A 27,466-nucleotide genomic window follows, 5' to 3' on the forward strand; every position below is an offset into this window, starting at 1 on the left:
TTTCTGGGGGGGGAACATACCCTATGGAGTAGGATTCCATGACCTTGATGCTTGTTTCTAGAGAGAGTTGGACAGTAGCTGAAGCCTTCTAGAACTACAGCCATCAGCTCTTTTTTTGTTTAAACACTTAGTTCAATAGAATTTAGATGTAAGCACACATTTTATAGTGTGGAATACCCCAGGGATTCTCTGACAAACAAAGATAAGAAAACAATTTTCTACTTTCTTCAATTTGAAAGTTGGGAAGTCAGCCCTATCCCTCAGTGACTGGGTGAAAGATTCAGTTCTCAATCTGCCTTATCCCCATTCGACTGCCTTATCCCCACTCCACTGTATGTATTGTTCTTTACGTATTTTGTCTTTCCCCGCTATGTCGTCTTTTCCAAAATCTTTAAGGTGTGTGACTCCTTGACCTCTCCCCCCAGAGTCATTTTTCTTATTTCACTATTATCTTTCTTCCTCTCCCATAAAGCCTGGCTATGCATAAACAACCACCTTAACTAGAAGTGGAAAAGCTTACCTGAAAAATATCGTATTTACTTCCAATTATGACCAGAGGTATTAGAAATGGGTCGACTAATTCACGATCCTGTTAACATATTTCATTGCTTTATTATTATTTAGTACTATGTATTCAGCAAATTCTATTTACTTCTAAAAATATACCATTTTCGTCTTTTCATAGATGTTGACTTTGTTTGCTTGACATAAAGGTTGTCCCAATTTTTAACTTTCACTTGTTATATTTCTCAAGTATAAAACTAGAAATGGCAATTCCCTAAATTACCATATTTATTTGTTATATTCTGTCCTGTTTTCTTAAATAACATGTCATCTGCCTGTTTTTGTTATTTACTATTTGGTATTCTCTTTTGTTGCCATAGCATCCACACTGCACAGATGGGAACCATAAGCTATCAGTTTCATCCTGGTATTCCCTATGTAAAACACATTCCTATAAAGCCTGGGCAACGTACGATACTGCTGCAGATTTTCTAGAAAATGATATTCATGGTTGTATTTAGAGACTTGTGTTACCATCGTTGCAACTTTATAATTTCATTAGTTGTCAGATGATCAAAAGATAACTGAATATGTGACAGACACTAAATGAACGTAAAATACAGACTGACAATAAGACTGTGAAAACTCTACTTGTGGCTTAAATTTGTAGCTTCATCTGCTCTTTGCCAGGTGACTTTTGTACAGTCCAGTTTTTTATGTTCATTTAACAGCGATTATAAAATCAATATCAAACTACTACTTCAAAACTCTGTTTCTTTTGATTGGTATAATATGCCATAACAATCACAGTGGATGTCTAACAAGAAGACATGAGAAGTCTTTTTCCTTGTTTTGCTCTCACTGAGGTTTTATTAAATTGCTATAATTTTCCAGTGAACAAGTTCATCATTTCAAATCATGCATAAAACTCTAAGGAAGTTGTTTGTGATGTTATCTTTAACTATGTATGGGGCTAAGGATTCTAGGAATAATCCCAACAGCAACTCACTGGATGGTTCTTCTGCATATTACTCCATATCTTCTGTCTCATTTCAGACGCTGCTTTAGAATTTGTCTTCCCCAGTTTCATTATCATTTTATCTACATGGTTTTTTGTGGCTTGCAACAGATTTTCCATGGTGGGCCAAAGGTCATTGGGTTTTGAAAGATCCAAAACAAGAACAATAGAAAATGTCCTAAAAAAATAAAAATATTTCTTAAAAAAGACTTCAAAATAATTGTTTTGAAACCTTATTATACTGAAATTTATTATCTAAGAATAACACTGTAGCTTAAGGATCAAATAAAACATAGCACTTTTCTAACACACACACACACACACACACACACACACACACACACACAGCCAAAGTTATAGCCTTATTAATTCCAGCACTTTTCCCTTGTGATATTTAAGTGTCACAACCAGTAGTGGCACTGAAGGTTTTGTTTCTACTAAAAATAATCCAGTTCAGATAATCTGCAAGCAATCGGGTACAACAATGTGGTGATTAGATCCAAGTTCACCGTGTCCTCCAGAGAAGGGAAGGGAATAGTGAGCGCATGGCACTAACACAAGGATGAGGTGAAGGAGAGCAGACGCACCGACAGCCCCGGGGCAGGGGACCGCCTCGCTTATTCCGTCTCGGCGACAGCCCTTCCTAAAAGGTGTCTGCGTTGTCCGTCTTCTGGATCAGAAGTCTGAGGCACAGGTTTGTATAAGTAGTAAACTGGAGAGGTGTAGATCCAGAGCCACAGGACTTTCTGCTCCACCACGGGGCCTCCCTGAACGCGCACCCCTGACCACCACACACACCCCTGCCGTCGCCACATGAATGCGTACGTTGTGTTCACGTCAGTCAAACATAAATCAAACTCAGCAATAACAGACTGAAAAACGGGTAAAGGACTCCAACAGACATTTCTCCAAAGAATATATAAACGTGGCCATTAACGTATGAAAAGATGCCCAATATCCCGAATCCTTACAGAAATGCAAATCAAAACCACAATGAGATGTCACTTCACACTCATCAGGATCGCTATGATAAGACAAAAACAGAATAAAAACACCAATAACAAGTGTTGGTAAGGAAACAGAAATTGGAATCCTTGAGCATTGCTGGTGAGAATGTAAAATGTGAAATTCCTACTGTGTTCAACAGTATGCTGGTTCCTCAAAAAAATTAAACAGAGAATTACCGTATGATCCAACAGTTCCACTTCCGAGAGTATCTGAAATCAGGGACTTGAACATGTATCTATACACCAGCGCTCAGAGAGCACTATTCACAACAGCCAAAAGGTGGGAATGACCCAAATACCCATCCATGGATGAATGCATCAACAAAATGTGCTAGACACACCCAGTAGAATCTGAATGGAAGGAAATTCTGACATGTGCTAGCTACAACATGGGTGAACCCCGAAGACCTTCTGGGACGTGAAAGCAGCCAGACTCAAAGGCCAAGTACCACATGACTTCATGAATAGGAGGTCCCCAGAACAGTCAGATTCACCGAAACAGCACGTATAAAGGTAGCTGGCTGCCAAGGGCTGGGGAAGGGGGCTGCAGGGAGTCAGTGTTTCCTGGGGATAGAGTTTCAGCAGTTGGGGAGGCTGACAAAATTCTGGAGATGGATGGTGGTGATGGCTGCACAACAATAGAATATACACAACGCCACTAACCTGTACACTTAAAAATGGCTAAAGGGATAAAATGTGAGGACATTTTATCAAAACAGAAAACAAATCTAGGAATATTTCAGAACATGGTCATAGTAAGTATGGAGAGCCATAATCACAGGCCCATATATCCCTGATCAACAGGGCAACCATTCTGCTAGTAGATATAACAAGGAATTACAGTACATTTATTTTATAATTATGTCAGTTATTTTGCTTAGTTTGAGAAAAACAGCTATTTTGTGTAATCCAAGTGAAACAGTAAATTCTATACTACAGGTCTAACTTCAGAAAATAGTCTTTTAGACAGTAATTGTTGAGATTTTCTATAAAATTAGCATGCCATTAAATTGTATAGCTAATCAGATCTAAACATTTTAATAAACTCGTGACAGCTTTACTTGACTATAATAAATAATATGTATGTTTATAATAGGAAATTAATTTTATTGCTGGGGGTTAGTATGGTTAATGTTTAAAAAACACTGACTATGGTTTCACTTTTTTTTACTGTGGTAAAATGTATATAACCAAAAATTTATCATTTTTCCAAATAAAAAATAACTTCAAGTGAAAATAAAACAGAATATTCAACCTTTTTCCAAGATTAAAGTTTGTATTTCCATTGCACTGTATACACCTGCGCTATTTTTACTTTCATAGCAAATGAGAGCAAAAAAATGTTTTTATTTGAGTATAGTTGACACACCATGTCACATTAGTTTCAGGTGTACAACTTAGCAACTGACACGTTGATACATGATACTGTGCTCACCACAGGTGTAGCTCCCGTCTGTCCCATTACATCGCTATTACGGTATCACTGACTGTATTCCCTATGTTGGGGCTTTCATCCCTGTGACTTATTCATTCCATAACCGGAAGCCTGGATCTCCCACTCCCCTTCACCCATTGCGCCCATCCCTCCACCCCCTTCCCTCTGGCAGCCATCAGTCTGTTCTCTATTTACGGGTCTGATTCTGCTTTGGTTTGTTCTTTTTCTTTTTTTTTTAGATTCCATTTATGAGTGGAATCCTATGGTATTTGTCTTTCTCATTCTGACTTATTTCACTTAGCATAGTACCCTCTAGGTCCATCCATGTTGTCTCAAATGGCACGATCTCATCCTTAAAAAAAAATTTTTTTTTTTTAAAAAACCACCACCTCTTTATTTATTTTTAAAGATTTTGTTTATTTGACAGAGTGAGACACAGCGAGAGAGGGAACACGAGCAGAGGGAGTGGGAGAGGGAGAAGCAGGCTTCCTGCGGAGCAGGGAGCCCGATGTGGGGCTCGATCCCAGGACCCTGGGATCATGACCTGAGCCGAGGGCAGATGCTTAACGACCGAGCCACTCAGGCGCCCCCCAACCACCTCTTTAAACAGGGAATGAAACCACAGGAAATGCTCCATTACAAATTACCTAAAGTCTGTTCAGTGCATTTATAATTATTCTATGAACAGTCATTTTAAAGATAAACAGTATCTAATAGCATTTGGCAATATTATTTTTCTCAAGTTGCTGGGCTTTGTCCAACACAAGGAAATTAATTATGTGTCAAATTGATTCCAGTCACAAAACACTCTTGAGATTTGTGACTACATTAGGAGTGAAATGTTTTTCATGAATTTCTTAAGTACTCAGCAACCTACTTGGGATGCATGCCTCTGGCTCCCCTTCCTCTGTTCATCATAACCCTGACCTCCCCTCCTAAAGCAAGCTACAGCTGCCCTGGGCTTCTAGGGAATGAAGACCCAAGAATTCACAAAGTGAGGCATTAAGGAAGCTGTGGAAAAACGTGGCTTCCTGCAGAAACCAGAATTTCCACAAGGCCATCAGGCCCAAAGCCTCTTGGGCCAGAGGAGGGGAGTGAGATCATTTGACAGGGTGATGTGACAAAGTGATGTGACAGAGTCAGGGCCAGAAGAGCAGCTCCCAGCCATTTTCGCTCCTTTCCGCCTCGGGCCACACGGCCTGGCAGCCCTCCTTGCCTTCTCTCAACCACACCACGGTGGCCCCAATTCCCAGGTGGCCTCCATGATTTGCGTTAAAGGAGGACAAATGAAAAACTATATAGCTGTAAAAAAAAAAAAAATCATGTTGCTGAAAAATAATGTTAGGGGAAAATGGTGGTTATAGGAGTGCCTGGATGGCTCAGTCATTAAGCATCTGCCTTCGGCTCAGGTCATGATCCCAGGGGCCTGGGATCGAGCCCCGCATCGGGCTCCCTGCTCGGCGGGAAGCCTGCTTCTCCCTCTCCCACTCCCCCTGCTTGTGTTCCCTCTCTGTGTCTCTCTCTGTCAGATAAATAAATAAAATCTTTAAAACAAAAATTATGGTTATACATGAAAAAGCAAGATCTAAACATATATAGAAAACATCCCAAAACTGTACAAAGTATATTTATAAACACTGAGGACACAGAGAAATCCCTTGGCACGTTAGCAGGGGTTATTTTTCAGGTGATTATGGGTGCCCTTACTTTCTTCATACCTTTCAGTGTTTTTCCAAGATCTCTATACAAGAATATACTATGTTTGTAGTAAGTAAAAGCCAGTTAAATTTCTTTAACAGAAAAAATATCACTGGACAAATAAAGCCAACATTATCAGCATCCAGCTAGCTTATGGTAAAACAATTGTTCTGTTAACCAGAAATAATTCCATACCCTGAAGATCTTAATAGCGGAAATGTAACAAATAATTGTCAAGCCCTTTGTATTTGGTCCAGGCAGCCGCAATGGTTTGTGTTAAACTCTGACAAGAGTTAGATATTTCAGATGTAAAAATGTGTGTTTTCCTTGGCTAAGACGCATTCCCAGGAACACTGTGAGAAATGTCACAATTTTCCACATCTGATTTGGCCAACATGTGGGAGTCATTGTCAGGAAACACAACCAAAGAGTTTGAGGTTTTCCTCAAGTATCTATTTCTTCAAGGTCAGCAAATAGACTTTCTCCATCCTCTAACTCATTGTTCCCTTGGGTAAAGCTTCTATGGTACTAACTGGCATTAAATTCAAAGGTAGACTTAAATATCCAGCTGAAGAGAACACTCAGGGCTGAATTAACTCACACTTGGATGGGTATTCAAAAGAACTAAGCTTTTCAAATTTAGGTTTGCCAAGTGAATTCATTGCTCAAGTGTTATTTGACATATTTTGTTTGTTCATTTGCAGGCTTGCAAACTGCGTTACTGGTCGGAATGCCAACTGTCAGCACAGGCCAAACCCTGGTTCTTTTAACATCTCTTTGAAAGCATTACGTTTTAAGCACATAGAAAGGAAGAGAGTGTAAACCTTCAGCAACATAAAACTGCCCCCTCAAATTCTGATTCCCAAAAGCCCACCCATATTCATCCTGTGGACGCTCCTGAGTACTTACTAACAACTATTTCTGGAGCCGGCTCACTTACCGTAAGGTATCACTCGTGATTGGTATGCTGATTAAATCCAATAAGGAGGTTCCTCCACCTAGTTCCCAAAAGTGAGCAATATCTTTTGGCTGAAAAAATAGGTATTTTTCATATGAAAAAAAAATATTTTTTATTTTTAAATACTTCGTAAGTTCGTAAGTTCATTAGCATCAAGCCAGTAATAATTATGGATACAAAATATTGTAGTCCTCAATAAACCTTTTCTTGGCAGTCAAAACTTTCCTTTCTCTATCCCATCCCTCAAAATGCGCTGAAACATCTATTCCAAAAACCAAGGATGAAACATTGACATGGTAGGTGGGGAACAAGAAGAGACTGAAAAACTGCTTCCCTTTTTATAGGACTCCTAAGCACTGGGGGATTGTAAGGGTGAGGCAGCCATGCAGCTTGGGAGTAAGAGCATCTGTTCCAGGACAACCTTCTTGGGGACTGCTAACCAAAAAGGCTTCTTTGCTTCCTCCCTGCTGCTCAGGAGCCTTCGTGACACCACGACTGTGTGAGGAGCTGACACAGTGCTTCCACTTGAAACTCTTAAGGAACATTAAATCTGAGAAAAACATCAATCTTCCAGAATGAATATGGAAAAGCCCAACTTGCCAACACAAAGTTTAGGAAAAAAAAAAAAAATCACATGAGTTTTTATATATCTATTGCCATTAACCTGGAAGAGACAGATGGTCATTGAATTGAGTTTTAGATGAGTATATATATTTTTTGACAAATTATCTCATAATCACTAAAACTGTTTTGCTATTGATATTTGAATATTTGCTGTTAATATCTGAATCACTAATGTTTATAAGGGAAATAATTTTTCACTGAAAAATCTCCCTTGAGTCACAGTTTGATGAAGGAGAGTTTTTAGAGCTCTTCTCAAAAGTGAAGCTCTGAAAGCTGTTTCAAAGTTTCCAATGAAAAGCATAATCCCATTTCTATGTCTTCACTCATATCAAAATTCATGTGAGTCACAAAAATAAGGTTTTCCCACATCTCACTATATTATGTTATTTCTTTTCTTTTAATCTCAGTCTTAATAACCAACTTTCATTGGTGAATCTAGCAACAGGCAGTTTTAATTCTTAACACACTGTCCAATGATCAAACATTTGGACTAGATCAATCTAAAAATTTGCCTGTGGTACGGGACAAGTGGGGTATGATTGTTCTTCCATACACCTAACTCTAAGAAATGACCTCTTCATGTGAGAACTCCAAATGAGGATTCTATTTCAGATTTTTTTTATCCTTCTAAAATATGTCATAAACTCTCCTTCTGTCCTGAATAACCTCCAACTTTCCTCTAAGTAGACACTCGAACAAGTGAAAATAGGATTATAACCAATTATGGCCTCCGGTCTCAAATAATATTACTAACTTCAAGATATATTTGTAAAAATGCTAATAATTTGGATCTTGAATAGTATATTTTCAAAAATATTCTACAGGTCAAACTCATATTTTCAGCAGATATTTTGGGGAGACAGAATGTAACAATATTATTCCTACTTGAAAGAAGAAAAAGTCACATTAACACAATTAATATGTCCAAAAAAGTTACAAAGGAAACTTATTCCAGCATTTTAAGGTAAAACCAACAAAAAGGCTAAATTATTTTCACAGTTTGGGTTGGCTTCACATCTGCTAAGGTGCATTTGAAGTTTAAAAGCACATAGCTATGAAGTGTACAGCTGGATATTTTTATTGATTATAGACAAGACGAAAATATAAGACAAAATCGGCATTATTACTTCTCCATCCACAGGCATAGCAATATCACTTAAAAAGACACTCACTACATTATGCCCTTTTGCTCTTCTTCCGTATGTATATTCCAAAGCTAAGGTTGGTTTTGGTGGCTCATCCCTGCACAATAAAGACAGATAGTATTATCATCATGGGTTTTCTTATGCTATCATATTACCCAATTCATTTTTGCTTCCTCTTAAAAACTTGTTCTATTAGTAGGGAAGTTCCTTTGTGGAATCACACTGAGGTAAAACTAATAAAAATTTTACACAAAAAATAAATAAGCCTTCACAAAACCACCTTCGAGGATTTTAGTCACAGCTGCAGAGATGACTAATGGCACATGTGTTATGCGGTAGCCCTCACAGGCACTGTCAGGGTGAGTGGAGAAGGTAGTGTGGCTGCCAGGGGTGGGCGCCGTGTCAGGGCACAGCTCTCGGTGTTCAGGTCACGTGGGAAGCTCTGTTAGCAGGTTTGTGCTTGGCCCTGATGTGGGGAGCTGGGAATCTAATGATTATCGATTCAGTGGAGACATCAATGGAAGACTTGAATATAATTCTCTATCTTAACTCATGGCTCAAACAATGGGCATCATTTAAAATAATGAGACCTGCAAACTAACAAATTACGTCAACAAGTCTTAAAAATGGACAAATGATTTGATGAATTATTGACACTGCAGTTATACTGCTTGGTAAGCAGTTTTATGGTATATATCTACTTATTTATTTCATTTTTTATTGTAGTGAAAAACATGTAACATAAATTTACTTCTTAACAATTTTTAAGTGTACAGTTCAGTAATGTTAAGTATATTCACACTGCTGGGCACCTCAGTCATTAAGCATCTGCCCTCGGCTCAGGTCATGATCCCAGGGTCCTGGGATCGAGCCCCACATCGGGCTCCCTGCTCCACGGAAAGCCTGCTTCTCCCTCTCCCACTCCCCCTGCTTGTGTTCCCTCTCTCGCTGTCTCTGTCAAATAAATAAATAAAATCTTTAAAGAAAAAAAGGTATATTCACACTGCTGCACAAACTCTAGAACTTCATCTTGCAAAACTGAAACTCTATACCCATTAAACAATAACTATTTTCCCCCTCCCTCCAGACCCTGGCAAATAGCATTCTACCTTCTGTTTCTGTGAATCTGACTGCTCTGAGATACCTCATAGAAGTGGAATCACACAGTATTTGTCTTTTTGTGACTGACTTATTTCACTTAGTGTAATGTCCTCAAGGTTCATCCATGTTGTAGCATGCATCAGAATTTTCTTCCTTTTTAAGGCTGAACAGTATTGGTATATATCTTTTTGAATTTGGAGAACAAAGAGAAATCATTTTTAAATTTGCAATTTATATATTTATCTTTATTAAATATTTTGCCTATCATCCCTACAAATATCTTTTTTTGATACATATATAGTAAAATATTTGGTTGTATTTCCTAAAAGATACTAATTTTCTTTTGTGAAAAGAAATGCTACTTTTAAGACAAAATTTATAAGCTCTGATATTTAACATACAATAGACAGAACTGTCTTTTTTCTAAGTAGACTGTCAAGGAACTGAAATTCATTTCAGTGTCATATTTCATCCTAAGCTGATACTGTGTTAGATGACTTATTTGTAGAATGAAACACATATGATCTAAAAAGAGCCATGATTCCTAGGGATGGAAAGATGATGCAGGTGTTACTATAGATGGTTCTTCTAAGAAACCATTTTGTTGGTGAAAGGAATTACACAAAGTAGTGATTCTATTATTTGAATTCTTTAATAGTACTTTTCAAAATGGATGATGATTCTTTAATGTGACCTTGAGACAAAATTCCATCTATGTTGATGTTTTTGGAGAAGTTATAAGAAACAAGTACTGGAATGAAGGGATATCTTTTTTTTTTTTTAAGATTTTATTTATTTATTTGACAGAGAGAGACACAGCAAGAGAGGGAACACAAGCAGGGGGAGTGGGAGAGGGAGAAGCAGGCTTCCCGCGGAGCAGAGAGCCCGATGCGGGGCTCGATCCTGGGACCCTGGGATCATGACCTGAGCCGAAGGCAGACGCTTAGTGACTGAGCCACCCAGGTGCCCCTGAAGGGATATCTTCCAAAATCAGTTAAAGACTTTCAGTTTCCTTCAATGTCCACTGATCATAATCCCAAATCTTACTCTGATGGCCATATAGAAGGTTAGGAAGTATAAAAAACAAATGGTAAAAAATACAGTTTGAAGATGAATATTGTGCTTCAAAAATGTTTCCATGAGCAATTTAAAGATAATTAATGTTCAGATAATCATAGACTAGGTAAAATAATAAATCAAATATCAGAGTAGCACAGCCAAAAAGCAGGTAAGTAGTATCATAGTTATGTTCCTTTCTTCCCCAAATAGGAAAATTCCGCACTAATTCTGTATATATACATACATATATACACACACACACACACATATATATGTATTTATATATACAAAAAAATATGTATATATATTTTACTGACTGTTGTTTTTGTCTTTAAAGAAGATCTTAAAGGCCATACTAAGGATTCACTAAGAATTAAGTTATTGTTTGGGCCTCAAAATTGTTCTCCTTCCATATGTCTTTTAGAATCTAACTTGCCCTGTACAACTAGAATAAACAGAAAATGTAGTCTAAAGGTTAACATAATACTTACCTGTCAAGACACCTTAGAATAATAGTAGTCTTTCCCTGGAAATTAAAAAAAGAAAGAATACTGTGTTAATGTCATCCACATGTAAAATTTTGTTATTGTTCATAATTGTGGCCAAAAATAGATTTTAATCACTTGAATGATAAATTACCTGGAAACTAGAAACTTTCAGAATTGTTCCTAAGTTTGATAAGTGGAAAAAGTTAACTGTCAACTTTCCATCATAGTGTAACTACACTGCTATTATTATAATTATAAAGTCCTGCAGATGACAAATACTAGCAAATCATACCTCACTTTAGTGGTCAACTTGGCAGCTGTCTGAGATTTTCTCTCTATTCATCAATGCTAATTACTGGTTAAGCAGATGATTAGTGTCTTCCAAAATGTTTCAATTCCAATTGTTGAAGTGGAAATAAGAAAGATAACATACAGATAAAGGACATGCTGCAAATATGTTCAAAGTAAGCAATCCAGATACTGGGTTAGAGTTTATTTATTGTTTTATTTGTAGAGAATAAACTTATTCTAAGTTTCTTGTTAGGAGTCAGAAAATATAGGTTCTGGTCATCTCTGCCACTAATCATGAAACTTAACTTCACATCTCAGGGATTAGCTCAGTGGCTTAATCACTGATTTCTTTTTAATAGTAAAACTTAAAAAAAAAATCTCCTACAAGAAAAGAGATACAAGAGAAGCAGCACGGGAAGCTCTAATGGAAGAAGTCCTTAAGTAGGTTCCAAGGAAAATGGTTCGGAAAATACTGGACTGACAAAAACATAGAACATTTGACTAGATATGTTTTTTTCCTAAACACCTGTAATTTTTTTTACCAAAAAAAAGATGATCACAAATAAATTACTCTAGATTATATCTGGGATATGATCAAGTTGAATGACTTTTTTATAATGGGAAACATAAATAAATAATTGAAATAGGACCAAAAATGTAAATTATTGAGGGATGTTTATTGGCAGGTATTACATCAAAGTGAAAGACTAGAAACCACCTAAATGTCCCCAAATAGGAGACTGGTTAAATTATGACAATCCTTTAATGGAATAACATGCAGCTATTAGGAATGATGATATAGGAACATACTTACTGACATGGTAAAACATTTATAACAGATTAGCATAACCCTGTTTTCAATTTTTAAAATATCTTTTCCTGCTTCTTTGAGATCTACATACATACATACACATACCCATACATAGATTCAGAGAGAGGCAGAGAAACACATACACAAAAATAAACAGATCCAGAGGGATATCACTAAGCCAATAGTGAATGTTTCTAGGTGATGGATTTGCTGGTTATTTATTTATTTTTAAAGATTTTATTTATTTATTTGAGAGAGAGAGCATGAGCAGGGGCAAAGGGCAGAGGGAGAAGCAGACTCCCCATTGAGCAGGGAGCCCACCGTGTGCTCGATCCCAGGATCATGACTTGAGCCAAAGGCAGACGCTATGTCATTCCCCTACTTCATCTCATCACGTGGGCGTTTTATCATCCCAGATCATCACAAGAAGGGTGAGCACAGTACAATAAGATATTTTGAGAGAAAGACCACATTCAACTTGTATTATATTGTTGTAATTGTTCTATTTGTAGTTATTATTGTTAATCTCTTACTATACCTAATTGATAAATTAAATTTTATCATAGGTATACGATGTTATTACTATCTGCAGTTTCAGATATCCACTGGGGATCTTGGAACATATCCCTTGCAGACAGGGGGAGACTACTGTACCTAAAAAGTAAGAAAGCACAGAATCAGAATGAATGTATTTTAGAATTGGAAGGAATCTTAGATATAATTAGCCGATTTTCTCAAATTCTCATGGTTCTATAGTGTTGATTTAAATTCTGATTGTAATTTCATGTAAATGTATAGTACTACTTGGTGTAGTACTACTCTTTGGCAATTCCAAATAAACAAACTCAACTCGGCACTGAAATAAACTTTTAGACTATCATTAAAATACAATCCAAATTTTTAAAAATCACTAGTGAACTATTGCCCCCTGCGAGTGGATCCACAGACTCCTAGTTTTCCTGGTTCAATAAACACTGACCTAATACAAGTTCACTCAGAGACTATCAGAGTGAATCCTATCTTTCCTCCCATTACCTCAGTGACATTGGAAGTCTTTTTCTCTGACCCGTTATCCCTGGAGCTCTTAAGTCCATAATCCTCTATGCATCCCTTCCCTTCTTCCAAAATCCTTCCACTCTATAGCTCCAGCTCCATGATTAGGAAATTCCCCAGTAACCTCAACTTCTTCTTCAGAATGTTCTCTCCACCTGTTGGCCTTACCTAAAATATGTTTGCCTCCAGACCACTTCCTCTGCAATCTTGTTAAAGAAGGCTAGTCTTTCCTACCACCCTATGTACTTCAGGGCTCTCCTTGCTCCCCAATGCCACCTTAATTATTTATTTATTTTTTTAAAAGATTTTATTTATTTATTCATGAGAGACACACACACAGAGAGAGAGAGAAGCAGGCTCCCCGCTGAGCCGGGAGCCCGATGCGGGACTTGATCCCAGGACCCTGGGATCATGACCTGAGCCGAAGGCAGACGCTTAACCATCTGAGCCACCCAGGCGCCCACCTTAATTATTTTTTTAAAGATTTATTTATTTGAGAGAGAGAGAGAAAGAGAGGGAGGGTGAGCGTGAGTGGGCGGAGGGGCAGAGGGAGAGAATCCTCAGGCAGACTCCCCCGAGCACGGAACTGACACAGGATCCATCCCACAACCCATGAGATCATGACCTGAGCTGAAACCAAGAGTCGAATGTCCAACTGACTGAGCCACCCATGTGCCCCTCACCCCCGCCACCTTTAAATAATTATTCTACTTCCCTCCTTTTGCAAAAGCCTTAGAGGCTTGTCCCAGTCTACTGTGATGGTTGTTGGCCGTCTCCTTTAGCTCACAGTGTCCCTTTCTCCCTCAGCTACTGTCATTAGTCTTGTTAACTTCACACCCACGTAGGCATGGGCAACCGACCCAACACGCTGACCTCTCAGTGCCTTTGCCTCCCCACAGAGACACTTCCCTTCACTCTACTTCTACCATACATCACTTCCAAGGTTACATCTTGAATCATTTCACCACTGGAAACTACACTACTTCTAAAATCACACATGCAAACACATTCTCCAACTACTTCTTCAGGAACACTCTGTGTTACCCACAGTAACAACTCTTTGGCCTTAGTAAAAGGCCTCAAAAGTCCACTGACTCGTCAACTTTTCTCCTTCTCCATCAGCTCCCTCCTACCTCCACATCTCTCCTTTTCCATCTTGCAGTTCATAGTTTATCATTACAATTACCCTTTTTTTTAAAGATTTTATTTATTTATTTGAGAGAGAGAGAGCACGAGAGGGGAGAGGGTCAGAGGGAGAAGCAGACTCCCCGCTGAGCAGGGAGCCCGATGCAGGACTCGATCCCGGGACTCCAGGATCATGACCTGAGCCAAAGGCAGTAGCCCAACCGATTAAGCCACCCAGGCGCCCTTCCAAGTACCACCCCCTCCCTAAGCTTTCTAGCTGTGTACTGCGCCCACTTGGCAAAAACCAACCCTGGTAAACTCAATCACCTCCCTTCTCCTCCATGCTTGTACCCGTGGGAGTGAGTGATGACGGAGAAAAATTATACATGCTGTGCAGAATGGTGTCACCTAAATTCTTAATCGCCATCATCAAAATGGCAGTCAGCAGTGACGGGCAATCCTGTCACATTTGTCTAGTATGTTCTCTCTCCCATGTGTTGTAACTGCTATTTCATACATTTTTCTTGATTCTCTCCTCAGAATACCCACTTGACCCTTTTCACCTGAATTACTCTCTTTCCTTACTTCCTGCTCCTCAAGCTCTGGACATCAGCCTCTCTTAAGGAGGCTTTCCCAGTCTTCGAGCTTCTTGGGCTGAGTTAAGAGCCCTTGTTTCCATCACAGCATTTGTTTCCTGCGATGTTGTACAAGCACTAACACCTAAGTTCCTGCACAGCGGAGTACATGTCTTTCATTTCTGTTTCCCCAGAGTCGGGCACATAGAAGATGTTCAACAGACGTCTACTAAATGGATGAATAGAAGTATGGGAAAGAGAGAGAGAAGGCAGTGAGGCAGTTGTTTCTTTGGTAAAGGGTGATTACTATTAGCTGAACAATAGAAGCATTAATTGCTTGCTTCTCTTTATTTTTCAAAATACCATTCTGCATAAAGCACAGAATCAGATACTTTAAAGAACAATATCCTCAAAGGTTCCACCTATGTCAAAAGAGTTTGCCAATCTTCGAAAGCAAAATTAGTTTTGATTTACATAAATGAAAATACCCAGCTTGAATATGCCACATTCTACTATTTTAAAAAAAGGGTGGCTTCACAAACAACAAATAAAACACGAATGGGCTCTCACAACAACAAAGTCTAGAACAACTGTTACAGAGAGTGACTAGTGGGGGTGCTGGTGGGACATTTCAGGTGTGAGCATTTGTGTGCTGGTGTCAGTAACTAGTACTATTAGGATAAGCCACCTTAAAGATATGAAAGTAGCTTCTTCTCTATACAGAATATTTTCTGTAATAGGAATTTACTTGTACCGTAAGACTATTAATAGTTTACTCATTTTTTTAAAATCCATGTATGCATCTATATGGCAGCAAGTAGGAAATTGGAAAAGTACTGTATCCAATGCAGAAATCACTCTCCTCACAACAGTAAACTCATGAAACCACATAAATTCCAAGATCTTGGATCTGCAAGCCTCGACCTTTTTCACAGAGTGTCACCGGGAATTCTGCCTTCCTGGCAAGAACTGCTGTGGGTCAAGGAAAGCCACATGAAGACATGATACATCTGTTCTTGCTCTGTATGGCCACTTCCAAAACCTTTCTGTCTCCTTGGCTAAATAAAACAGAAGCTTACAATGAGTGGGGAGAGGTCTCTTCCTACCAGTCAGTCATCCTGGGGATTGGCTGCTATATTTCCCCCATGCTTTCCACAGTAGCAAATAGCCCTGCTGAGCAGGGAGCCCGATGGGGGGCTTGATCCCATGACCCTGGGATCATGACCTGAGCTGAAGGCAGACGCTCAACTGACTGAGCCACCCAGGTGCCCCCAAAATTATTTCTTAACTTCCTCCTTACGATGCACAGTTCTTAAGTCCTCAAGTGACATAACGTGGTATTCCACGTGAAATCAGCTCTCTGTGGATCTGAAGGGTATGCTACATATATCAACTCAAGGATTTTAGCTGACTTCTCCTAATTGTGTGGTGATAAATGACATTACTAGAGCCAGAGATAACAAACCAATTTTATCTCAAGTGCCAAAACCTTCCTGGAATGCTACGGATTAGATGTCATCTGCAGGCTCAGTAGAAAAGGATGCCGTGATCAGTAAGGTGTATGTGGAAGATGTGTAACTAGTATCTGCTCTCTCTTAAGGAACCCCAGGAAGCATCTTCTCACAACTAGATTATATACTGTGGAAACTGGGGAAAGAAAAATTTAGAAATCAAGTCATTTCCTTCCCACTTTTCTTCTACCTAGAGGATGAGGTCTGGGATGAGAACAGAAGCTCTGGGAAATAAAAGGCTAGTCAGTTTTCTGGCCCATACCTTAAGGTACTGAATGATTCATCACTTGATAAGAGAGGAAACCTATGTCAAGAGGATGATAAGACTATGCCTAGAGACTTGACAATCTAAATTAGGGTGGAGGGACGCTTGGGTGGCTCAGGGGGTTAAGTGGCTGCTTTCGGCTCAGGTCAGGATCTCAGGGTCCTGGGATAGAGCCCCGTGTCAGGCTCCCTGCTCAGTAGGGGGTCTGCTTCTCTCTCTCTCTCTCTCTCTCTCTCTCTCTCTCTCTCAAATAAATAAAATTAAAAAAAAAATCAGAGTGGAGAGAATGAGAGAAAAATGCCCACATAAATTGAGATGTCATTAGGTATAACATTAAGAAAAATTTTAAGACAATAATGGAAGAGGGTCCAAGTAATTCACAAGAGGAAACAGCTGAGACAAGTCCCAGAAAGAATAGTTACAGCGACAGATACACAACAGTGCAGGTAATAATAAGTGCAGTATTATCACAAGGAAGCAAAACGACCTCATATCAATTACCAAAACTTGTGCCATGAGACTTATGAGTACAATATACTGGTGTAAAGGAATAAAGAGAGACAGAAGGGGAGAGAAAATACAGCACACTTTGTGTATTTATATGGAAATTTACAAACATGCAAGAAGAATGCATTTGGTGCATTTGGGTGAAAATAAAGAGCAGAACAGATGTAATCTTGTCATGGTAATTAGACTGTTACCTGACTGTATTAATATATGATATCTCATGTGCACATCTCTAGAGGAATACAGATAAAGTCTGATACTGAAGAGGATATCAACGATTCAAAAAAGTGCTTACATCAGTTTGAATTCAGTTTTCTGTCACTCCTAAGGGAAACAATCCAGACTCAAATAGAAACTAGGATCAGAGAAAGGTTAAGTGACTTCATTCTAAGGTAGGATTCTATACCCAGATAAACATTCAACCCAGAGTGAGGGAAAATAAGGGAATTTTTAGACATGCAGGGTCTCTTCAGTTTTACTTCCCATGTAATGCTTTCCCAGGAAACTACAAGAGAATGTGCTCCATCAAGGTAAGTGAGTAAACCAACAACAGGGAAGACACAGGATCCAGGAAACTCAAGTTCCAACTCAAGAAAGAGGCAAAGGGAATTCCCAAGATGCTGGGGAAGGATGGTAACTATGCAGCTGATTGTGTGAACCACAGTACAGACTAGCACAGTGGGTTAAAAGGTGGCAGGACTCTGGCTGGAGAGGGGAACTTTCAGATGATCTGATACAACTGCCTAGATGAAGATTATACTGAATGCCTGTTGGGGATTGTGGAAAGAATCAGCAATATGTAGGTGGGGAGCCAGCTTCAAGGATGGTCCCGAATGATCCCCCTTGCTGGTTGTATTCACACCCAGGTGTGGTCCCTTACACTGTACCAGAGTTGGTCTTTGTGATCAATAGCTTAGGGCCGAAGTGATGGCACGTCACTTTCCAAGATTAGGTTATAAAAGGCTGCAGCTTCTATCCGGGGCACCCGCTCTCTTTTGGATCTCTTGCTCTGGGGGAAGCAAGCTGCCATGTTGTAAGTAGCCCTATGGAGAGGCGTATATGTGAAGAATTGAAGCCTGGCCAACAGTCATCAAGGAAATGAGGCCTCTTGCCAGCAACCATGTCAACAAGCTTAGAAACTGATTCTCCAGTTTAGTTGAGCTGTATAATGACTTTAGTCCCAGATGACATCTTGACTACAACTTCATGAAAGACTCTGAGCCAGAACCACATAACTAAGCTGCTCTCAGATTCCTGGCCCTCATGAACTAGGTGAGATAATGTTTGCTGTTTTAAAAGCTGTTATGTTGGGGTGCCTGGGTGGCTCAGTCGTTAAGCATCTGCCTTCAGCTCAGGTCATGATCCTAGGGTCCTGGGATCGAGCCCTGCATCAGGCTCCCTGCTCCGTGGGAAGCCTGCTTCTTCTCCCTCTCCCTCTGCTGCTCCCCCCTGCTTGTGTTCCCTCTCTCACTGTGTCTGTCAAATAAATAAATAAAATCTTAAAAAAAAAAAGCTGCTAGTAGCAATAAATAACAAATGCATATAAAAACTAAGGTACATACACATCAAAGCTAAGCAAATAAAAAAACAAGGCATTTAAAAACTCTGAAAAAGTTACTCAAGAAAAAAAAGTAGGGGCGCCTTGGTGGCTCAGTTGGTTGAGCATCCAACTCTCGATTTTGCTCAGGTCAGGATTTCGGGGTCATGAGACTGAGCTGCACGTCGGGCTCTGTGCTGGGTGTGGAGTCTGCTTGAGATTCTTTCTCCCTATCCCTCTGCCCCTCCCTCTGTGCACACGCAGTCTAATAAGTAAAATCTTTAAAAACAAAACAAAACAAAAAAAGAGGGGTGCCTGGGTGACTTAGTTGGTTAAGTGTCTGACTTCAGCTCAGATCATGGTCTCAGGGTCCTGGGATGCTGTCTCCAGGACGCTCTCCAGGATCCTCTCTCTTTCTCTCAAATAAATTAAAAAAAAAAAAAAACAAAAAAAAAAAAAAAAAAAAAAAAAACAGCGGCACCTGGGTGGCTTAGTCAGTTAAGTGTCTAACTTCAGCTCAGGTCATGGTCTCAGGATCCTGGGATGCTCTCTCCAGGACCCTCTCCAGGGTCTTCTCTCCCTCTCTCAAATAAACAAACAAAACCTAAAAAAAAAAAGAGGGGCGCCTGGGTGGCTCAGTCAATTAAGCGTCTGCCTTTGGCTCAGGTCATGATCCCAGGGTCCTGGGATCGAGCCCCACACCGGGCTCCCTGCTCAACGGGAAGCCTGCTTCTCTCTCTCCTTCTGCTGCTCTCCCTGCTCCCCCTACTTGTGCTCGCGCTCTCTCTGTCAAATAAATAAATAAAATCTTAAAAGAAAGAAAAAGAAAGTAATCCATTTGGCCCAGCAGCAAACAAGTTTTAGAAATAATAAATTAACATATTGATTTAGTCCCAAATTATAACAACTATGTTGCAGATGGGGGCTAGAAGTGAGCCTTTAAAAGGGGCACCTGGCTGGCTCAGTTGGTGGAGCATGCAACTCTTGATCTCGGGGTTGTGAGTTCAAGCCCCATGATGGATGTAGAGATTACTTAAAAATAAAAAAAAAAAAAAAATCATAAAAAAAGAGCTAGAATTAAATACTCTTCTACTATTATCAAAAATTCAACAGATAATGTCTACATTTTAAGTCTAAAAATAGCCTATAAGCTATTTCATAGATAAAGAAGTAAATTATTAAAAAAAACAACAACAGTAAAAGATATTAAAAAGGCTGCTTTAAGGAGAGGTCCTGAACAATGTGGAGAGGTTTGGTGATTTACTTTATGCACATTTTAAACCACGTATGTGAATCACTTTAATAAAAGTAATTAAAAGTACAAACAGACTGTAACAAAGGGCCCAATCTAAGAAAATTAAGGACAAAACAGCATATATGAAAAAAACAGATCTCAAGCTCAACCTTAGTGAACAGGGTTATGTGATTACTAGAATTTTCTATTCAATAACAGGAGCACAGCATCTGGAAAAAGAGAAGCTGGCAGACCTTCTAGTCTACTGCAGTTAAGCAAAACCTCCAAAGTTCTATTCCCTCCTGAGAATTACACATTAGTATAATTCCAGTTGAGAGTTACTAAAATCATGACAGAAAATCCGTGACTGATATGGAATCCATGACACAGAAGGTATGACCGAAAGAAATGAAGATATTAAAGCTGAAACAGACTCAGGGAGACAAAGTGGTTGCCATTAATTATTTGAAGGGCAATTTAAAAATATCTGAAGGTTTAAAAGGCAGAAGAAAAACCAGACCTATTCCTATACTGTTTCAAGTCAGAATTAGGACCAAGAATTAGGACCTTGGAATTAGGAATACCAAGTATTTGTATACTTTTACAGGTCAGAATTAGGAACACTGGAAGTTACAATGAAACTCAGGTTTTCTTGTAACTAGAAATTAAGGAAAATGGAACAAGGCTGCCTTATGGAAGACAACTTCCCCATTGCTAGAGATAGTCAACCATAAACTATACAACCACTGTTTATAGTGGTTCTTACTTAACCTTTTTGAAGGTGCTAGAATGCTGGGAGAACCTAATTTTCCATAAAAACTCACTGATACACAATCACACACAATTTTGCATACATTTCTAGAGTTCATCAGCCCTAAGACGTACCTCCATGGACCCCAGAGTAGAAGGCTAGAGTATCTACAGGTTTCCTTCAGTTTCTGTGACTCCTTCAGTTAAGATAAATGAAGGGTAAATGTATCATACTGTCTCTGGCCCATGTTTCTGTTATCTATATGTGTGTTTCAGCTGTACAGGTTACCAGAACTATGGCCATCAGATTAGCATTTATGGTGCTTTGGGGAAAGAGGACTCTTCCGCCAGGTGGTCTAATTTGAACAAGTTCTCCTCCGGGCTGCTGTGGCCCACGTCGGAGCACACCACTTGACAACAGAAGTGCCCAGGCTGGATGTTAGTCCCCATTCACCCATGCACAGGACACCTTCATACAAGGTATGAAGGTACAACCAGCTCCAAGGTAACCAGCAGGCCAGAGACTGGTTATCTGGCTGAAGAGCTGAAGTATCCAAATTTTTACCAAAGTAGTACAATGAATTTTACCATTGGTTGTTAAATCATCATAATACTTGGGGGAAAAAAGTAGGAAAAAAGTGCATTACCCCATTTTTACTTCCAATGAAGAAAACAGATTTTTCTCCAATTTCAAGTCCATCACCTTCACTTCCACTACTTCGTTTTTCCACTTCGGCTTTTGCGATTTCCCAGAGAGTTTCACTAGGAGAGGCAGAAAAATAAAATTTAGAGAATCAAAGGGAATGCTTTCCAATATTTATTTCAAGCTCAGAGAAATTTTACTTCAAATTTATAAAACAAATCAACATTATTTCCTGGGGGACAGTAAGCTGATAAAACCTCTGAGGATTAGTCATTTTCTTTGTCCTGGTTCATAGAAGAAAGCTGAAAATGATAAGCAGAGACTTTGTCGCTAGGATTTGAGGCTGCCTTATTTTGGGACTTCCAGCCAAGGCTGAAAGCTGTCTGAGTTAGTTTCTTAGACATGTACATGAATGTACAAAGAATTTTGGGAATCTACAACTTGAAAACTACCAACATCTAGGAAAATGGGGAGCATGTAAAACCAGCATACCAAACAATCTACGTTTTCTGAAATTTTTTTGTTTTTAAATTATATTTCTGGCTCAAGATTCCCTGTTTTAATATATAAAACATAATGAAAGAAAAAAAATCTAAAATCACATTTTGAAAATCATCTTTCCATTCATCTCTCTACAAACATATGTATTTTTTCACAAATAAGATTATATCTTTTTTTTTAATTAAAGCCAAAATGAAAAATGGGAGTATTGAACTAAAAAAATACAGACAAGATTTGATGTGTTCCAAGCATGAATCTGCTACTTTCTACATATACCAACTTGGGCAAATTATCCAACCTCTCTGGATTCTTCATTCTTTTATTAATTCAACAAATATTTATTGAGCAGCTAATATATGCAAGCTTCTGTGCTCTTCCCCAGGCTTACTTCTGTTTCTTCTCTAAACTGCCAATAAAGAATACCAACTTTTTAAGATTATCACGACTGATTGTCAAAATGTGATAATTCATTTCATTTAGGGCTTGACCTAAATATAATTATCTAAAATTATTGAGAGCTTATAATTATTCAAGACACAGGGATGAAGAAGGGGCTATAAAAGACCAAGAGAGGTGTCCCTAAATGTCTGCACTTATTTCACAGGTGAACCCCCTGAAAGTCAGTCCAGGCCTGTCTGCTCTTCATTTACACGCCATTCTTTCAAAACGTGATTATCTGCTTTCCAAGCTCCCAGCAGAGAGTAGAGCAGGAGGTGCCCCTGGTGGAAATTTGTAACTATAACCATGTGCAACCAATTATCCCACGATGGGAAGTAAGCTGACAATTTTTCAGATAAAGGTTCATAAACTCAACAGAGATGAGGCCATGATCCACAGGGTGAGAAAAACAGATTTATCCTGCTCTGTGATGGACTCCAGAACCCCTCTCTGTCCCTGACCTCCTTATAAGTTGTTCAGAGAAGGTTCAGGTGTGATCTTGAGAGCAGGAAATTAAAACTGACATCACAGAACTGAAGAGCTAAAATATATTTTACAGGCCCCCCTTTAAACGCCATCTTACACTTTTCACATAGCTTTCTCAAGTTTCCCTCATTTACTGTTGTCCTGAAACCCCGCACCAAGAGGGGAGATGCGGAGAACTCTGAGGAGGTGGCTTTGTGGTCTAATTCACTGCTTGAACCCCTGCTTCTAGAACATTCCTTGGCCTGCAAGAAATCTTTACTTAATAAGTTAACGGTTGGAGTTTAATGATCTTTCAAAATCTTAAGTTTTCTACTCGAGGAACTTTTCTACCTGTCTGTGACTGAATCCATATGTTCAAGGGTAGTTCCTAGGGATCCCTGACCATCCAGACAGGGGTTGCAAGCAAAAAAGATCCAGAATTTTCCTCCACAGGCAGGACCTCCTGGGCTCCTCTCCCTAAATATACCCCCAGCGGCCCTCCCTCCCCTGCTCCTTCCAGGTGGGGTGGAAAGAGGAGAAAGCCAGACTCTCGAGGGGAGAGTAAACCGGGGGCAGGCAAGGCTGCGGGGATACCTGGGCATCGTGGCTCGACAGCCCCAGCGTCGTGGGCTCAGCGTTTGGGGCCAGCTTAAAAGCAGGACTCCAGCAAGCTCCGAGACCTGCCGGATTGTGCGGACTCTTGGGTTGCCATGGGAGCGACGTCGCAGGCTGCGTTGCGTGCGAAAGAGGGCATCATGGGAAATGTAGTTCTCAGCGTTCCTTTTACAATTCTTGCTCACTGCCTCGTCCTCTATGTGAGAGAACGAGGTGATCCGTCTGACAAACCTGGAACCTAAAAGCTCTGGGCTGGAAGTGTTCTTTTACTTAAAAAGTATTCTACTGGGGGGCACCTAGGTGGCTCAGTCGTTAAGCGTCTGCCTTCGGCTCAGGTTATGATCCCAGGCTCCTGGGATGGAGCACTGCAGCCCCGCACGGGGCTCCCTGCTGAGCGGGAAGCCGGCTTCTCCCTCTCCTTGTGTTCCCTCTCTCGCTGTCTCTCTCTCTCTCTCTGTCAAATTAATTAAAATCTAAAAAAAAAAAAAAGTATTCTACTGAGTACCGGACTATATGCCAGGGATGTCTGCTTTCTCTCTTCAGTTACTTTTCTCTCCCCGCCAGCAACACTTGGGAATGGAGGGTGAAACAAGCTGAGCTGAGCTGAGCTGTTTTCTAATGACTTAGTAGAGGCAAAGAATATTTGTGACTTTGGTATTTTCCAACTTTATGCTTGTTTAGTTGTTTCTGGGTTTATGCAATAGCACATCATTTATTGATAAGTTAATAAAGCAAACGCATCTCCATGATACTTCATTTACTTTATCTCCGAATCAATAGCAAGCAATGAGTTATTACTATAAGCACGAGCGCTACGCAGAGTATGGAATGAAGAGGTAAGACAAAATAAATAATTATACACCATTCTGCTCTTGAGAAAGATGCACACAACTAAATATAATAACCCAAAGAAAACCAGTGCTATAAGCTATTGTAGAGAGGTATAAAAAAAATCACATAAGAATAAGTAATTATGCCAAAGAGGGTTGAAGCCTTCAGGGCAGTGACAGTATTTGATCTATTTTGAATGCTCGGTAGACCTGGCCTCTCTGGCCCAAGATGTCCTGAATATTGAAGGAGATACTCTCCTTACACCCTTTTGCCGTTTGGCTTGGTGTAATGGTGTGATGTTCAAGAAGGTGGGTTTTAGATGGACTTAGACCTCCGTTCTGATTCAGTCACACTGGCTAAGTTGCCACATTGCCATAGTGGGTAAATCATTCAGTATCTCCAAGCCTCAGTATCTGATCATGTAAAGCAGGGGAAATTTATGAGTTTGAAATGAAATAAATATATGTAAAACAATAAATTATGTGTGCCTGACACATTATAAGTGCTTCATGCTTGTTATTATGTTGTAAGCTACCAATCAGCAACTTTGAACAAAGAAACACAAAGATCACATTCCTGGAAATGAAGCAAAAAAAATTTTTTAAGGAACGAAAAAAGGCATTCACGACATAAAATCTTTGGGAACAAAACCCTCCCAACACCTAGGTGCATTCTGAAGACACAGCAGACTACAGTTGCACATAGAAAGGGATGTAATAGGAGTGCAGTTCAATAGAGAGCGGATGATCACAAGGGAGGTTGGTACATCTGCCATTGAATCAGCATCTATATCTTGGAGCTAGCCTGCCTATAAGTTCACAGACTGGTGTGGGACAGAGTGTAATGAATTATATTAATTTGAGTTCTGGCACTTTGGAAGCCCCTTGTATGTTAATTAGGAAGCCCTGTTGATATGCATAACGAAAGTGGCAGCTAACATTTTGCCATTTACTTGCTATGTGCCAGGCACACTACTACTATCTTAAAGGTATAATTGTTTGGATAACTGGGGTAGAAGGTTGAAGAAAGAAGCCTGGTAACAAGGAAGGTAAAAGTTGTCTGGCTGGGCCCTGGTCACCAGCATTGGTTCAGAGGTCAATCAGGGGATTCTGCTGATCTCACTGAGCAGATGCGTTCCCTTTTCTACCCTTATGCCTCCTGAGGCCTCATATTTGGACAAAGTGACCTTCCTGGGTAGATGAAAATTGTTCTTAAGGTAGGAATAAAGATTTGAGCTCCCCTACTGGATCACCCCTTAAGACTCAAGGATTTCAATGGTGGTGATAGAGAAGAAGACAATTTTATGATGTTTGCTGGGTGGAATAAACAACAGTGCAGAAGAATAAAGATGTGTGCAGAGTGTATTTGGGGAATTGTGAATGGTCGAGGTGCAAGCATATAAAGTGTCTGGTGTGACTATGGTGGGAGAGCAAACTGGGCAGGTAGATTGGGCTTCGTTGAAGGATCTTGCAGCCTGGATTTTACTGTGTTGGTTGTATAACACCAAGTATGATTTTAAAATAGGGGTGCTCCAAGACTGGACCTGAGTTCCAGTGAGATAATCTTTTGCAGCTGTGTGAAGGATGTTTTGGAGCCTGGAAGTCCATATGGAGGCTATTAACAATAGCCCAGACAGTGACAGAGTTTTCACATTTTTTCCCTTGTTTTCAAAGTTATATAAGCTTATTGTAGAAAAAAAATAGTGTACGGAAAAAATGAAGAGGGTAAAAGAAGCACACCCCAGAAGCAATAACTATTAAACATTTTGGTGTATTTCATTCTAATCTGTCCTCTTACCGTTGAGATTTTACTGTAAAGTTAATTAACATTCTGATATTAACATGTATTTCTCATCTCAATTTTTAAAAATCCATCATAAACATAACTTTGATGGCTGCATAATATTCCACTATACAGGGTTCTCATAATTTACTTAAGCATTCCCCTCATTTATTTTTATTTTTATTTTTTGAGAGAAAGAGAGAGAGAGCACACATGCTGCACAGGGGTCAGGTGGGGGACAGGCAGAGGGAGAGGGACCAAGAGAATCTTAAGCAGGCTCCCTGCTCAGCATAGAGCTGGACTCGGGCTCGATCTCACGACCCCGAGTTCATGACCTGAGCCGAAATCAAGAGTCAGATGCTTAACCAACTGTGGCACCCAGGTGCCCCTCATATTGAGCATTTGACGTGGTTCAGAGTAAACACCTGAGTTGGGGCCCGTAGAGCCTTTCTCTGGGATTTTTTTAAACTAGAATTGGGAAGCTCAAGTCACTCCCCCTCTGGAGGAAATTGGCATGTTTTCTGCTGAATGAAGAAGCTGTTTTGTTGATAAGTTCCTTATCTATCCTGGATATTAACCCCTTTATCAGATACATGACTTGCAATTATTTTCTCCCATTCTACAGGTTGCCTTTTCACTTTGTTTCTTTTGACGTGCGGAAGTTGTGAAGTTTGGAGTTGTCCCATTTTTTTTTTTTTTTTTTTACTTTGTTGCCTGTGCTTTTGAAGAGTTGTCTGATTTAATAAAGCCACCAGTGTAATCTACCTTCTGAAAGGGATCCCAACCCCCATTCATCCACCCCTCCCATTGATTAGATTATGTTAGCAAAGTGCTGGAAGGAAGGATACCCTGTATTAAGTGCTGTGGTGACCATCTGAGTCTTGTTCTGGAGTTTAATAGATGGTACCCTAGTAAGCGAGTTTTTCTTTCTTGACTATTACTGGACCTAAAAATACTTATAAAGCATACGGTGAAGATTTCAGATTGACGTTGATTACAAATATGCCTCCAGAATCACTGTGACTATGTTTGATATAGGTAAAATTAAGTTCAACAGGTAAAATTATGGTGTAGCCCAAGTGTGTATTTCATTTCCTCACCCCAGCTTCTGTCCAGGTCCATCCATCTCTTCTTTGCAGGAGCCACCTTCCCAGTTAAGTGCCCAAGAGAAGCCTGAATCTCGGTTCCACTGGGATAAGGATGACTCTTACTTCACGTTAATATCTATGTGTGGACTTTACCTTAATTGGGAGTTCTTTTTTTTTAAGATTTTATTTATTTGAGAGAGAGTGCTTGGGCACGAGTGGGGGGAGGGGCAGAGACTGAGGGAGAAGCAGACTCCCTGATGAGCAGAGCCAGACAGGATCCCAGGATCCTGAGATCATGACATGAGCTGAAGGCAAACGTTTCACCAATTGAGTCACTCAGGCACCCCTTAATTTGGAGTTTAAAGTTACTCTTGTAGCAGTAAAATTCCTTTCTTCTTTCAGGGAAA

General features: G+C 39.7%; 1 protein-coding gene across 2 annotated transcripts in view; it reads right to left on the reverse strand.

Moving 5' to 3' along the window:
• The window catches only part of DYNC2LI1 (dynein cytoplasmic 2 light intermediate chain 1), a 42,871-nt gene extending 19,255 nt beyond the window's left edge, over positions 1-23,616 (reverse strand). For both annotated transcript variants that reach the window (XM_073897785.1, XM_025868757.2), the window contains exons 1-7: positions 23,338-23,616; positions 21,344-21,458; positions 11,041-11,075; positions 8,417-8,486; positions 6,603-6,691; positions 1,514-1,700; positions 521-589 (exon numbers count right to left, since the gene is read on the reverse strand). In XM_073897785.1, coding sequence (XP_073753886.1) covers positions 521-589; positions 1,514-1,700; positions 6,603-6,691; positions 8,417-8,486; positions 11,041-11,075; positions 21,344-21,458; positions 23,338-23,345 — 573 coding nt within the window. In that variant the 5' untranslated portion in view covers positions 23,346-23,616. The remainder of the gene's footprint in view (positions 1-520; positions 590-1,513; positions 1,701-6,602; positions 6,692-8,416; positions 8,487-11,040; positions 11,076-21,343; positions 21,459-23,337) is intronic.
• Between the last annotated feature and the right edge of the window lie 3,850 nt (positions 23,617-27,466).

This window comes from Callorhinus ursinus, unplaced genomic scaffold, assembly GCF_003265705.2.
Source record: "Callorhinus ursinus isolate GAN/ISIS: 27379988/994484 unplaced genomic scaffold, GSC_fseal_2.0 scaffold10, whole genome shotgun sequence".
In the NCBI taxonomy this organism is placed as follows: domain Eukaryota; kingdom Metazoa; phylum Chordata; class Mammalia; order Carnivora; family Otariidae; genus Callorhinus; species Callorhinus ursinus.